The 14,568-nt window shown below is 47.1% G+C and overlaps 1 protein-coding gene across 9 annotated transcripts in view; it reads right to left on the reverse strand.

The window, feature by feature from the left end:
* Positions 1–14,568, reverse strand: part of TSPOAP1 (TSPO associated protein 1) — a 73,211-nt gene that overhangs the window by 8,201 nt on the left and 50,442 nt on the right. For 4 of the 9 annotated variants that reach the window (XM_076354996.1, XM_076355002.1, XM_076355004.1 and 1 more), the window contains 10 exons: positions 14,320–14,499; positions 9,326–10,453; positions 8,590–8,716; positions 8,282–8,433; positions 7,933–8,101; positions 5,756–5,827; positions 5,343–5,381; positions 4,202–4,305; positions 2,169–2,240; positions 875–1,003 (listed from right to left, as the gene is read on the reverse strand). In XM_076354996.1, the coding sequence (XP_076211111.1) occupies positions 875–1,003; positions 2,169–2,240; positions 4,202–4,305; positions 5,343–5,381; positions 5,756–5,827; positions 7,933–8,101; positions 8,282–8,433; positions 8,590–8,716; positions 9,326–10,453; positions 14,320–14,499 (2,172 nt within the window). The other 5 variants (XM_076354997.1, XM_076355003.1, XM_076354999.1 and 2 more) reach the window with 5 other exon arrangements.

Consider the following 14,568-nt stretch of genomic DNA (forward strand, 5'->3'; position numbering starts at 1 on the left):
GCTCAAAGCAAATTTGGGCCTGCTCTTACACACTTTTATGGGTCTGGCTCCATTTGACGGTGCCAATAACCTCCCAAGAAGAACTGAAGGTTGAGTACATGTGAGCTGGCACCAAGCTGTGTCCCTCCCTGCGTCCCACTCTCTAGAATGACACAGCATATGAGGTCCAGGAGTGACCAGGGAGTGCTACACTTTTGGCCTCACCCATTGAGGACTGACTGAATCTGGCAGATGACCCAAATCTCCCGCTTAAGCATTCGTTTCAAGAGTATCAGCAACATAATGCAAGGGGTTAGCTCAACCTTTGAATTCCCTGCATCTGTGGGATGCTTTCAAAGCCTTAGGATCCATCCCACAGATCTGTTTGGGAAACTCCCCAGTGTGTTTTGAATTTATCTGGAAGCACCTTGGACTGGATTAAGATATATCTAACTCAGGATGGGTGGAAGAGCACTGGTGTTTGGGTGTCGATAACTTCAGAACTCTTTGGCATGGATATGAGGATATCTGAGAATTTAATGCGTCTGGGGAGCTGGCTGAATGGCTTTGCTTGCAGCACAGTTTCACCACTGACCCTTTTGTGGACCTAAAGAATTTGCTGGTGGGACCTGGGATGCTCTTTGCTCACCTGACCGTAATGAGACTGAGGCCCCAGTGGATCTTGTTGCTTTGTGCCTCTTTTTGCACTATGGGTAAGTCTTCAAGAAGAGCTCCTAGCACTGCCTTCTAAACTTTTGAGCATCTCCCATGGGATGAACTGAGCTGCATGCAATAATTTAAATGATTCCATCAAATGCTGCATGCTGCGCAATGCCCAGTCTCCAGCCACATCACAGTTCACGTGTCTGTACTATGCAGAGTCACACAATCTTACCTGGCTCTCAGCACTCAGCGGAAAAGCTTCTTTATCTTTTGAATTAAGTTCCTCAACCATGCCTCCATCCAAAGTTACAGCTTCCAAGAAGTTAGACGGGACAAGCCCTCTCTTTTGGTTCAGCTCTCCCTGCAAGATCAACATTCAGTTCTCACATCAGGTTTCCCGGCTGATGGAGAAATAATAAATAGAGGAGCAGTCCCATGCAGAGAAGGCTAGGCTATGGTCTGAGAGAAGCCCAGAAACACACTCATGTTGGAAGGATACTCAGCAAATTTCATGACTCACATTCTTGCTTAGTCGTGGAACAATTCAGAGGGCAAAAAACACAGAAGAGAGTAAAGGAAGAAAAGGTGGCAGCAAGCCATGACAAATGTATTCCAGCAACATGGTCACTTCTACAAACTCAAAAAATTTCTACTGCTATCCTGGAAGCAACTGAAATATGACTGTGCCACAAGCTTTCTAAAGGCCTTTGATTTGCTCTGGCATTTATTTATTTTTTTAAAGAATGAGGTACTACTAGTACAATGTCCTGTAGGCACTGCCTCAATGCTCACTGAGGTCCAGAGCTGCAAACCAAGCTCGGCTGTATTCCTAAAAAATTGTCTCCAGTTCAACAGCAGGTGGTTGGGTGAGACAAAAACAACCCCAGCAATGTTGTTTGGCCAACACTATAGAAGAAGTCAAACAAAACATTCACAGTGATCCCCTCCAGACTTCACCTGGAGCAGAACCTCAACTTTGATGTGTGAAGGCACACTGCTTTCTGTGCAGGAAAAGGTGGATGATCCAAGGGCCAAGGATTGTGTCTAGCACACAGCTCGTTGGCAGGCACAGTCACCAAGTATGCACAGTAAATTAAACAGATACCAGTGCTTGTTGAAGTTGATGTGTTGAAATATGGCTGGATGGGGGTCATCATACATTTTTATTTTTATGTTACCATTTTAGCTTCCTGCCCTGGAAGAGACCATGAGTCTGAGTGCTTGGTGACAAATCAGCTTACAGCAGATGCTGATTCAGATGATGTACGTACAGAAAAATGCATCCTAGGCTTTGGGAAACCTGCGGTCAAGTTATGCCGAGAAATAAACTCAGAACCCTTTGGATATTGAGTTTACAGGAAGAGCATGGACTGCCAGAAACAATCTGCCCTGCACTAAGCAGATATGGGTTTATTTTTTTTTCCAAAAGCAGAATATTTTGTTCCCTGATTTCTGCTCTCCTGCCACTAGATGGACTCCAACGATTTCAGATGTAGCCACAGGACCTTCCCAACCCCTGTACTTACATAATAGAATCCATCATCATCCATGGACCCAAACACAGTGATAATGTCCCCGGCACTGAAAGTCAGTTCAGCCTGCAAAGAGCAAGAGAACAACGGTCACAGGAGAAGCACTGCCTGGAATTTCTCACCAGAAACACAAGCTCACCCTGGGCTTCTTGCACAATCTCACCCTGAGGGAGGGAGGCCACTGTGTTAAGACTTGCAGGACCAGGATGCAGAAGAGCAACTGAAGTGGCTAACTGTGGAATTCAGTGCTAAGGAAGCATTTCATAAATTAAGACGAGCAAAACCTGTTTCTTAAACCAATTTTAATGAGGCTTCAAAACAGTACCTACCACCTGTTCTGGAAAGGTATGTTGAGAACAAGCTGAACAAGCACCAGCAATACCTTTCATTTCTTTAAATGTAAGTACTAAATCCTGCTCCCTTGGATGAGCCTGTTCTGTATGCAATGCTCGGGGATTAGTCACTAGCAGGAATGCAGACAAATGGGAAGATTTGACTTGGAAACAGAAGGTTACCGCACAACATACGTGACCCTTCACCATCACATCCATCCGTCCTGTCAGCCACCCCAGCATGCACTCCATGGAGCACAAGACCAAAGACAAAGGTGTAAGCAGTCTCTTCTAATGGAAGAAACTGCCCAGTTACAGCAAAAAAGCTGCTCTAAGATACAAAGGGTGGAGTCTCCAAACAGGCTGTGTCCCACTCAAGACACACTGGCTTTATATGCACTTCACAGAAGTGTTAGCTGGAAGGGACCTACCTCTAATATATTTACCTTATTATATCCCTAGTACTCAATGTATGTCTGGAGGCTGCAGGTCCCTCCTGTTGGCTGTGAATTACTTTGTTCTAGCAGAAAGACACTTGTAGGGAACTTCACTCACAGACACACAGCTGATCCTACTATGTCTTGGTGCAAGTTCACAAACAGCAGCTGCAGCCTTCTAACAGAACAGGTGACCAAATTTTCTGGGACTGTGAACAGGGAGCATCTCCAACAATGCAACAGAACTGCACCAGCTTTTTTCAATAATCTGAGCTCTGTTCACAGGGAAGGTTCTAGGAAGACCAAATCACTGCAAAAAATACAGTCATCTTGTTGACAAGGGCTCAACGTTCCTTGGACGGATGTATGAATACCTATAAGGATGCTGGTCAATGCACATTCTCATTGTATCTCTCCCAAGATAATCCACTATCCCTAAAACACTCTGTCCTCAGAAGCAGGCTGTCTTGCTCATGAGACACGCAGTTTGGGAGGCAAGCATTACCTGAACTGTGCCACCTCTTGGCCATACACTCCTTTCTGGATGCATGGAAAGACTCTGAATCCAAAACCCATGATTATGTTTGCTCAGAGTAGACTAACTTCCTCTGCTATGGAGGAACAGAGAACAGAGCATGTTCTAATTTAGAAAGGTTTTTTGCAGAAAGGATTCTGCATTGTAATCTTTCCACCTGAAACAGACTTATCCACAAAAATACTGTTTGGATTATATGTAGGGACTGCTTGAAAAGAGGACCAGTCCATTAAATTGAAACTAAGTCTTCTTGCTTGAACAAAGACCCACACAGGTAGTTAACACAAAAGACATGCTCACCTGAAGTATCAGAAGTCCTTTCAAACTCTTAAGCAGGTGGGTGCCCTGGATCAGTTGCTAACAGCAGGGGCTGCTTCCTCCTGCCCCAGAACTGCTAAATCCTGTCTAAGCACTAGAGGATGCTACGGGGCCACTAGAGGATGCTATGGGGCCATGAGATGCTCACATAGTTTCACTGAGACACATACTGAAAATCATTAGGGGTACGTTGCTTCACAAATAACTTAACACTGTTATCAGAGAATGCATGAGAGAACATATTAGCAAACTCTACATTTTATGACTTCAGCCAACCCCTTTTAGCAGTTATATTGCCAAGCTATAATCGTCTTGGTTTTGACCAAAGTGCTAAGTGTCTTGGGATAGAAGAAAAAAGAGAGAGGAAAAAGAAGCCTATAAGAGGAGTGAGCAGGTGGCTGTTACCTCTACGTCTGCATTTGGAGAGCTCTCCTTAGGGTTATAGTCGAAGACAGCCACCATACTTCGAGGAGTCAGCAGTTCAGCTTCAAAGTCCTGATGCTGCTGGCCTGCAGGACAAAAATAAAGCAAAATATCCTGAGCTGAAAGTTCTAAGACAAAATCCCAAATCACAGCAACTCCTTCACTGTTCTTGGAATGGACGGAGCAAAAAGAATACTAGGGGGAAACTGAATGGAAATTGAATGGGAGAGAGATCTTAGAGGCCCCAGGTAAAGCAGTTTTCTGATCTCCTGTATCACCTCACAAGCACAGAACTGGGGACATCTCCCCATTCCAGCATCCTGGTCTCCTGTCTAGATATACAGGAATGTTTTATTTTATGTTTTCTACTTATACACACAAACATATATATGTACACACACAGAGGACAGCAGTCCCTTCACAGTGTCTTGAATGGATATTTCTCCTCCCTCCACGCAATGCTCTTCTATCAAGCTACAAAATTTATCCTCCAAGTGCCAGGGGAACAGCAAGAGCCCCAGACAGCATCGACCGGCAGCCCAGCCACAGCAGCACAGAGCTCAGCACAAAGGGAAGGGCAGGGAACACGCTGCATTTTCACAACCACCTGCCTGCTCAGCCCCATTACTTACAGGTGTGCTGAGTCTACAAAAGCAAAGTCTGGTGCTTTCTGTTACAGAAAACACACATTGTCCAGCCCTTCATCTTACGGATTTAATCGCTGCTTCAAGTCAACACTGGATGGGCTAGCAAGGGGTTTGCAGGCTTGGCCTCTCTGGACATCAACAGATGACTGTGCACCTAAGCAGAGTGAGCACCCCCTCAGGGGACCTTGGATTTTAAGGACTGCGGCATCAGATGAGTAAGAGATTTCCCTGCTCCTGCAAAGCACAACCATGCATGCCCTCCACCTTCAAACACCCCCTGTTTAGTCAAAGACCACTGCACCCACTACTAAATAAAAGAACTAAAACTCTTCTTTCCTGAGAATGACCATTTTCTTACAGTGCTCTGAAGAAGCACTACAGGGTCTTGCATTGGCCCTTGACTGCAAAACGCATCTGTATTACAATCATGCAAATGTACCAACCCTCTTCTCATAGTAAGACAGAGCAATTCTCACCTGGATGAGACTTGTACTTCTCCTGTTTATCCAGCCCTGCTGAGGGAAGAAAATACCTCATCAGTGAGAGTTCATCTTTCAACAGCGACCACATGACATAACTGACAAACAACAATAAAAAGAACAAAGACCAAGACAGCAAACAACAGAAGCAAACCGTTCATGCAACTCAAAGTCTATGCCAGTAACCATGACTCAGGGACGTAACAGGAAGCAGAGGTCAAGCTCCAAAACTATAAAAGACATCACTGTTGTTAAAAACTTAACACCAGCACAGGGATGGGCTCTCTTTCCACTTCCTAGCAGTCGTACAGAGACAAACATCTGAGGGTCCTGTAAGCAAGTAGTAAAAATTCAATGCAGCCTGTAATCCTATTGCAAAAATCAAAGAGGAAGCAGTGGGTGACACAGACCTTTCTTGGAGCGTCTAGGTTTTGGAGGAGGGACGGTTTGGCGGCGTGGAGGTGGAGAAAATGTGCCATTTCCTTAATAAAAATCCAAAAAAGCAAATAAATAGACAAGAGAGACAGTGAATGGAAAGTGAAAAGCATCTTGAAGAGTGAACAGGCAACAGAGTAGCATGACATGCCTCCCCTGGGAAGCAGACACTGATTTCTATGGGCTAAGCCCTAATCTCCATTTCTCGTATGTGGACTCAGATGAGGCATGATCCACATCCCAAATACACACAGAAATCCACACTGTATTTATGCCCATTAGCCATACCACAGTACACATCAGACAAACTTCGCTGCACTTTATCTTCCAGAAGCAGCATCATAAGGATAAAATAAAACCTTGTACCATTAACACCTGAAAAATGCCAGGTGAGGTGCACCTCATCAACTCACTCAGGTGGGAAGGGATCTGGGGAGGTCTCTAGCAGCTAAAGCTTCTGCACTGAGCAGGGTCAGTACTGGACAAGTCCCCAGATGAGCCTGCAGAAGGAGTTCCCAGACCAACCCCTCCGAGGCATTTTCTTAGTTTCGAGGCTGTAATATGGGTTTATGGCAGCAGGAGAACAACAGAGGTACATACAGCCCGGCTGCCTAAGGAAACAAGGTTTACTCTCTGCACGCACGCATAAGGTATGTCTTTTTCACTACCACCACCCTCCTGAAAACTTTCAAACCCACTACATTTCATGAAGCCTCAGAGCTATTGAGTTCCTTTATTCTTCTGAGAGTACGCAGCAGGGCAGGGGACAGAGAGCCTTGTGTATCCACATAGAGACAAAGGCCACCACAGGCATCTAGCCATCCCTGGGCACCAGAGGATACATGCAGGAGAAACATTATTAATGTCCCAAGTGTGAAAAAAGCCTTACTCAAATCTCTCCTCTTCCTAGACATGAGAGAGGCCAAAGGACACAAACCCACCAAAAAAATCACATAGCCACAAAATGAAAGCAACAGGCTCCATCGAGCCCTGTGCTCCTCAGGATCAACCTTCCAGAGACCCACGTTTAGGAGCTGGGCACTGTGAGCCCATTGGCCTCTAGGGCTGGATACTGGGCGTCACTGCAGGGAAACGGAAACAAGTTGGATTGCTTCCTTTTTTCTTGGGTGGTTTTTTGGGGGGGTGTTGCTTGGGTTCTTTCCTCCTGTGAGAGGCAGTGGAACGGCTCAGTCAATGTCAGGGCTTACCTTTGCCATCAGACCCACACTTGTGCTGTTTTACCTTGCTGAACTGGTAGGGAAACAGCGGCCAGCCAAAACAAGAATTGCCTCTCGTTTTAACAAGTGGAGCAGGTCAAACAATTGCCACTGGTAGCAGAGAGTACACAGAGAGGTGCAGGATGAGAGATGGGAGGGATAAGGGACAGGCACTGGGACAGCAGTATGTTGACAGCAGTCTCAGGGCAGCTCACAGCCATCGAACTGCAGCCTAACTCAGCCCGAGCTGTGATGGCTGCACATCCCAGGGAAGGTTCCTCTCCTCTCTGTGAGTACATGAGTGGGAAGAAACAGGAAAGTCTCTGCAATACATAAAGCACTGAACTTACTTCAGGGAGTAAGGAGGAGCCCAAGGACCACTCCTTGTACACTCCTGGCTGCCTACCTTGCTGTCTCACACCCTTCCTTCCCCATCCCCACAAGTCTCTCCCCATCTTCCTCCATTCCCAAGAGCAGGGTCACCCCTATAGGTTCAATTACAGACTCGCAAAACAAAGGAGAGAACACAGAAGTGAAAACTCTTGTTCGCATCCTTCAGCTGCTCTTCAAACTTTTTTGTTTCCCCTTCTCTAGCGAGGATCAGCCTCACACTCCATGCTGAGTTCACAGACACGACACCTCAAGCAGAGGAGCAGCTCCAGCAGCTGCAAATGCAGCCTTGGGCAGCACTGTGCTGCGGTAGAGTCAGGTATGAACTGAGACCTCAGAACACCTGCATCCCTCATCCATTGAGACCTCCCTGCTTGCTACTGCAACAGCCACTAAACAAGCCTTCAGATCCTGGGGACCAGCCCCGGAGATCGTTTGGTGGGCTGCACTGGCCACACAGCTTGACAGCATGACTGAGCTTTCCACATTTCAGCAAAGAAACATGCTGACAATAGCACAGCACACACGTAAAGGAGATACAGTACCTATGCTCTCCATCGGTGTGTCAGCAGGCAGGAACCCTTGCTTTAGGAGCTGCTTCTTGATTTCATTATTCTCCACCTGGACTTCTGATACCATGTTGCAGGGAATGTACCCCTCCCTTCCGGCACATTCACCCCTGTAAAAGCCATCAGCGTCCTTGTCTCCACATACCTGCAAGGGAAAAGACAGGCCAGAGACTGTTTGTGCTACAGGGACTGAGATGCACAGAGAAAGGGAAGCTAAGGAAACTCCCAAAATGAAGGAGGCTCTGCCTCCCAAGGTTTATGCTGTCCCTGGAACATCAGATGGATCCATACAGAGTAGGAGACGTTCACTAAGGTGTGCTCTTACTTTCAGGATCTGTCCCTCCTTAAATGGGAGCTCCTCTTCTGCTGCATCAGGGTTAGGAGACATAGAAACGGGATCGTAGTCAAAAAGAGCCACAAATATTCTAATGCCATCATCTTTAACAGACGTTTCTGAAGCAGTGCTCCTTGGAGGACCTGTGTGCAGACAGGGGACACACCAGAGATAACGTCAGCATCATTCCCCTGCCATAGCCCTGCACGGCTCAAATACTGCCTACTAGCCTCTCCCCTGCCATTTCCAATAGCCTCCCTCTCTCCTGCTGCTCAACTCTCTCCCCCTTGCCCACTCACCTGTACTAGAGAGCAAAGGTTTCTGCATTTGGCTTCTTCTTATGCTCTTGTTCCCTCTTCTGCTGGGAGCCTGCCAGGCGGCTGTGCCAGGCAGCTCCTGGCCCCTAGGATCTTTATTACCGGACGCCTGCAACAGGAACCACCAGAGAGTTAGTAGCAGCCTCTGCCTTACGACTCGTGTGAACAGCGCTCAGCCCAAATGCACTCCACAAAGAGCAGTGCATCCAAATGCAACATTCCTCTTCAGGGACACTCTAGAGCTGAAAATACCAAGGGAGTTGGAAAACAGAACTAAGTACAGGCAGGCACCCTGCCAGGCACCAGTGGCGATCCCCTTGGGGAGCGTGAGGATGCAGGAAAGGGCATTTCGAGGGGAGGCAATGACATTACAGTCCTCATCTACACAAAGCTTTCACAAATCAGCTTATTTCACCAGGGATTTTCATTTGGGTCCCACAGCCTCCTGCCATGGGGAGGAAGACCCAGTGCGAAAAGGAATACTGCATCGGTGACACTCAGTCGTTTAGCAGGAAAAGCAGAAGCAGCTAATACAAGAAAAGCCATGGAGCAGCACAGAACTACCGAATCTCTCAGATATTCTTCCGGACAATCCTAGAGGAGGGTCCTTTCTCTGGACAACACTGAACAAAGCAAGATACAGGCAGGTCAGGGAAGCAGAGGGAAGCTAATGCCACTGCAAGCTGCTTCAAAGCCAGAATAGGAAAAGTCACCCAACCCTTTTGTGCAAGGAGGTGCTACGTATTCCCTTCGAAGGATGTTCGAGCCTCCTTCTCCAGCCAGGTGACTTACAGTCCAGCTCCCAGCCCTGCTCCTCAGAGCTGCTCTCACACCTCAGTGCTTCCTTCTCCTGGCAGAAGAATTGCAGGCGCCGGCTTGGAGACCCAGCCCACTCCATACCCTGCTCTTCCACCATCTCCAGTGTGGTCAGGTCCCTTCTGCCATCCGTGTGGGCAACCTCAGATTGACTGCAGCAATCACTCCAGTCCCTCTGGCAGCTCTGGGACCTTTCTGGCCACGGCCTGCTCTCAGGGGGGGATGCACAGGTCGAATCCTGATCATCTTCGGAGTCATATTCAATGTCTATTTCCAGGCTCCTGGGGCTGGAGCAGTGTGTTGCCATCACAGCAGGTTCTGCAAACCCTGAAACCACTGCTTTCCTGTGGCTTTTTCGTAAGGTGCCTTGTCTGGCACGACTGTACATATCAAACCCCTCCTTACCACCAGCACTGCTCACAACGTTCAGCTCTTCCCTGAGGCTAGGAGCTCTGTATAACCCGCCTCCCATCTGGCTGCAGTTGCCCAGCAGACGACTGCAGTGCTCTGTTAAATCATTCTGTCTCTTCCTACCCATCTCAGGCCGACTCCGGATCTTCTCTCGATAATTATTTCCCTTCTTCTTGCTCCAAGCGGGACTTGCCCCAGTCCCAGACTTCGGATCATTCTCCTGGTAGCCCCAGTTCCAGTTTCCCTTTTTCTGACTCCAGGCCAGCTGCACAAAGGCAGGATTTGCGTGGTCGGCATCCCCTCTGGTCTCCTTAACACAATGCTCCTCCCGCGGAGTCTGAGCAGACAGATCCGGGGAGGTATTACTCCCATCTGCCTTTAGAAATGGCTCCTTGATGTTGAGTGGCTTCTCTGTCCTTCCGGAATGGTAGGTAAGCGTTTCCAAGGAGTCTTGAGGGTCTGCCTTTTCCTCCATGACACACTTCTCATCTTCATCTTCATCCTCATCCTCAGTCACTTCAGGGATGCTAAACAATTTCTTGCTGTGGTTCTTCTGAAGCGGGAGCTCTAGTATCCTCTCCAGAATCTCCTCATCGCTGTCAGTATCACAAAGATCCATCTGTACCCAGCCCCCGAGAAAAGCCACAGCCAGGACAAGCAAAGGAAAAAAGAGAGGAAATAAACATTAAAAAGAGAGTCAAAGTTACAGCTGATTCCCTCCCAGCACAGCAGTATGGAGCGGCGACTGTGGTCTGCAGCAAAGCAAGGGTAGGAAGCAAAAGAGAGCAATGGGTCTTCTGGAAAAAGACAATCAGATGAACTAGCAATGCAGCAGAAAGCGAGAAAGGCCAATGCATGGAAGAGCTCCCTCCCAGCCCCTGCCTCTACACACACAACTGTCTGCAGCACCTTTCATCCTGCCTGCCTGACTTCCCACAGCTTCAGCATCCCCAGTCTGGGATGACGGGGCAGGAGAGGCACGGTTCTTCCACGGCTGTTCACTGCACGTTAGAGCTGATTGGATTCCTCCCTCCTGCGGAGGGAGTCTCACAGCCTGTGCTCACACACGGACACGCAGTCCTCCCTTACCTCTCTGGCCTTGCACTGGAACAGAAGGAAGTGACCCTGTGCAGCAAGACACCCCTTGGAGATGTTGCTGCTATGGGAGGACCATCCCTAGGCCCTTCCCATCATCTGTCAAGGTCCAGCTCTACAGTAGCTCACTGCCTGCAAATCCAGGTGAACAGAGTTGCCACAAATACACATGAAAACCCTTTACCTCAAAGGGGTCACACAGACTTGTATTTCACTTGCAGCTGGGTAAGAGCCTACCAGATTACATAAAACTTTTGGGAAAACACTGCTGAATTTTAAAATTTGTCTTGGACCAACTGTAGAATTTATGTTTTGTCTCTTACTACATTTATACTAAAATAAAAAGGGAGAATCCTAGATGCATAGTGTCAGCTGGAAAATACCTCTGGAGGTCTCTTGTTCAACTCCCCTGACAGTTTATATCATGACATGTTCTAAAAACATTTACAAAGAGTTTACAAAGCATATGTAGCTATTGACGTTTTAAGCTACAGGCATGAGCAGGCCTGTTCAAAGATAATTAAAAACTGAACCATGGTGGAGGAAAAAAAGGCAGTTGTAAGCTGCCTATTGATTATTCCAACCTCCACAACTTTTTCCAAGCAAAAGTTGGTCTTGAATTATATTTAGAATTGGTTGAAGGGGCCTCCAGAGGTCTCCAGTTCAATCTCCTAATTGCAGCAGGACTGTTGCCAACAGTAAATCAGCATCTTTGCTTAGCTGAGGCTTGAAAACACCAAAGAATGGAGATCCTCACCTCTCTGGAGACCTGTCCCAAGGCTGCACCACCCTCCTGGGAAAGAATTTTGCACTCATGTCCAACATGAACTTCCCAAACAGCAACTCACAACTGCTGCCTCTTTTTATATCATCTGCCACGAACAAGATGACTTTGGCGCTCTCATCCTTTTAACCATCCTTCAAATAGTTGTAGGCAGCTAAAAGATCTCCCGCTAGCCTCCTCTTTGCCAGACCAAACAAGATCACCTTCCTCAAACTCTCTTTACAGGACATGCACTCTAGGCTCCTACCTTGTTTACACCAATTAGGAATATGCAGAATTTATAAATGCAACCATAAAATACGTTGAGTAAGACTTATTTTAGCTGTTAACAAAGTTGTGGCTTTTGATTTTGAGTTTTAATATAATAAATGGTTTCAGAAATTAAACAACTTATTTGAGATTAAACGTTTTAAAAGCAGCATCCCTCCATCCTTTCATCCCCCAAATCATGAAAGAGTTGGCTGAGGAGTCTTGAGATAACCCAAAATGCTACTGAACACACAGAATCCTAGAAAACAGCCCTGCTGAGACCTGGCCCACTTCAGTCACCATCTTCCTTCACTCTATAAGGCAGTGTTGGGAGCTCTGTGCCCTAAAGCTTCCTGCCCCTGATGCCCTCTCCCCATTCAGCATCTTGTCATGCTCACACCCTCAACTTGTCACTGCCAGAACAGAAAACAATCACTTTATCAGATCAAGAAGCACCAGTTTGCTCAACTCAACAGGATGTGCGTGGGGTTTTGGTGTTTCTTTTTCAGAAAAAAAAAAAAAACAAAAAAACAAAACAAAAAAAAATTCAGGCCAATAAAACAGCCAGGAAAGAGAGACAAAGAACTGCATTCTTGACTGTTCTTATTTCTTCTTTTCTCCTTCCAGGGAAACTGGTTTTATTCCATTTTTTCCAGTGCAATTCCAACAGCTGGAAGCCCTTTCAACAACTCCTTCCCAGGCAGCCCCAGCATCTCCAGCCACCAGGCTCTCCTGGGACTCCTGACATGCTGCACTGCAGGTCCAACCTCCCCACCCGGGAAGCAGAACCCCCTTCAGAAGGAGAAAAGGAGCGGCAGCAAATTTACTCCAGAATCATTACACTGTCTGCTACCGATCATTTAATGCTCACCAGACCCATCCCATCTGTGCTGCAGGCTAGCAGCCACACAGGTCAGCATCAACAAACTACAGATGTTCTTTCGTCACGTGAAAAAAAATGAGGGTGCTTTCTTGCTATACAGGCATATCACATTTCCTGCAAATCTTTCTAGTTTCTCAGTCATTCAACCTCAATACTTTCCCTCATGCAGATTCATCTCAACTGCCATAATTTGTATGATTATATACCACTTTTCAGTCGTGCAGTTTTAGGCACGTTACCTGTCACAGATGCATTATAACACACTAACTAGCTTTAACTGTTTGAACTTGTAACATGAATTAACATGATCGCTCACAGTTCAGCTCAATCAGCATTTCCTCACTTGCAACATTTGAACCGCAAAGCCACGTCTCCGCTCCTACAAGTCATCCATTCCTACAGAGAGCACCCAGGTCTAAGCAAAATAATCTGCACTAAGTTATTCACATTCAGGAGTGCCTGCAGGACTGAGGCCAAAATATTACATGCCTGTTTTGCCTTAGGAGGGAAGGTGGGTTGGTACAGGATCTACAGATGGGTGGACTTTACAGATTTCTATGTGTTTGTTCTGGTTTTGGCTGGGATAGAGTTAATTTTCTTCCTAGTAGCTAGTACGGGGCTATGTTTTGGATTGGTGCTGAAAACAGTGTTGATAACACAGGGACGTTTCAGTTATCGCTGAACAGTGCTGACACAGCGTCAAGGGCTTTTCTGCTTCTCGCAGAAGAAGCCAGAGAGGAGGCTGGGGGTGCCCGAGAAGTTGGGAGGGGCCGCAGCTGGGACAGCTGACCCCAGCTGACCAAAGGGATATTCTATATCGTATGACGTTGTGCTCAGCAGTACAAGCTGGGGGAGCAAGGGGGGAAGTTTGCAGTTACAGTGCTTGTCTTCCCAAGTCACCGTTACGCGTGATGGGGCCCTGCTTTCCTGGAGATGGCCGAACACCTGCCTGCCGATGGGAAGCAGTGAATGAATTCCTTGTCTTGCTTTGCTTGCGCACACGGCTTTTGCTTGACCTATTAAACTGTCTTTCTCTCAGCCCACGAGTTTTCTCACTTGAACCTTCTGATTCTCTCCCCCATGCCGCTGAGGGGGGAGTGGGCGAGCGGCTGGGTGGTGCTGAGCTGCCGGCTGGGGTTAAACCACGACAGTGTTCACTGTTTATATCTATATTAAGAACTTGATCAATAGGATTGATTTTTAACGCTGGGTTCTAAAGTTCACATCACATTGTGTGTTTTTCCAACTAATTAAACCCTGTGTACATTCATTACATATAAACACCCTTCCCTTTCACAAAGAACCTGCATTTTTACTAGCTTAAGACAACACTGGGAGTAAAAGCAGAGCGGGCAGAAACTAAGCCAAGCACTGTTGAGAGCGCTGGGCTCAGACCAGCACCTCCTCCTGTGAGCTGATGACATGGGATGGCTGCACTGGCGCTCCCCACAAGCATTATTCTGCTACAAGTTACCTTTTCCCCATTCTCCCGGTAACACGGCTCTCTCTGGTCCCACTTCTTCTCTTCCAGAGCTTCTGAAGACAGTTCATCTTCTTCCTCTTCTTCCAAAATATCTGAAAGGTCAGAACTACGGTTGTGCTCAGCAAAAAGGGTCAGCTGTCGTCGTCCCATTTCAGACATTTTTTCTTCTTGCTATTGAAAAGCAAAACAGATTTCCTCAGTCCTCTCAGGCACTCTATTTCAGCAATAAAGCAGCATTTT

The sequence above is a fragment of the Aptenodytes patagonicus genome, chromosome 17 (assembly GCF_965638725.1).
Source record: "Aptenodytes patagonicus chromosome 17, bAptPat1.pri.cur, whole genome shotgun sequence".
NCBI classification, from domain to species: domain Eukaryota; kingdom Metazoa; phylum Chordata; class Aves; order Sphenisciformes; family Spheniscidae; genus Aptenodytes; species Aptenodytes patagonicus.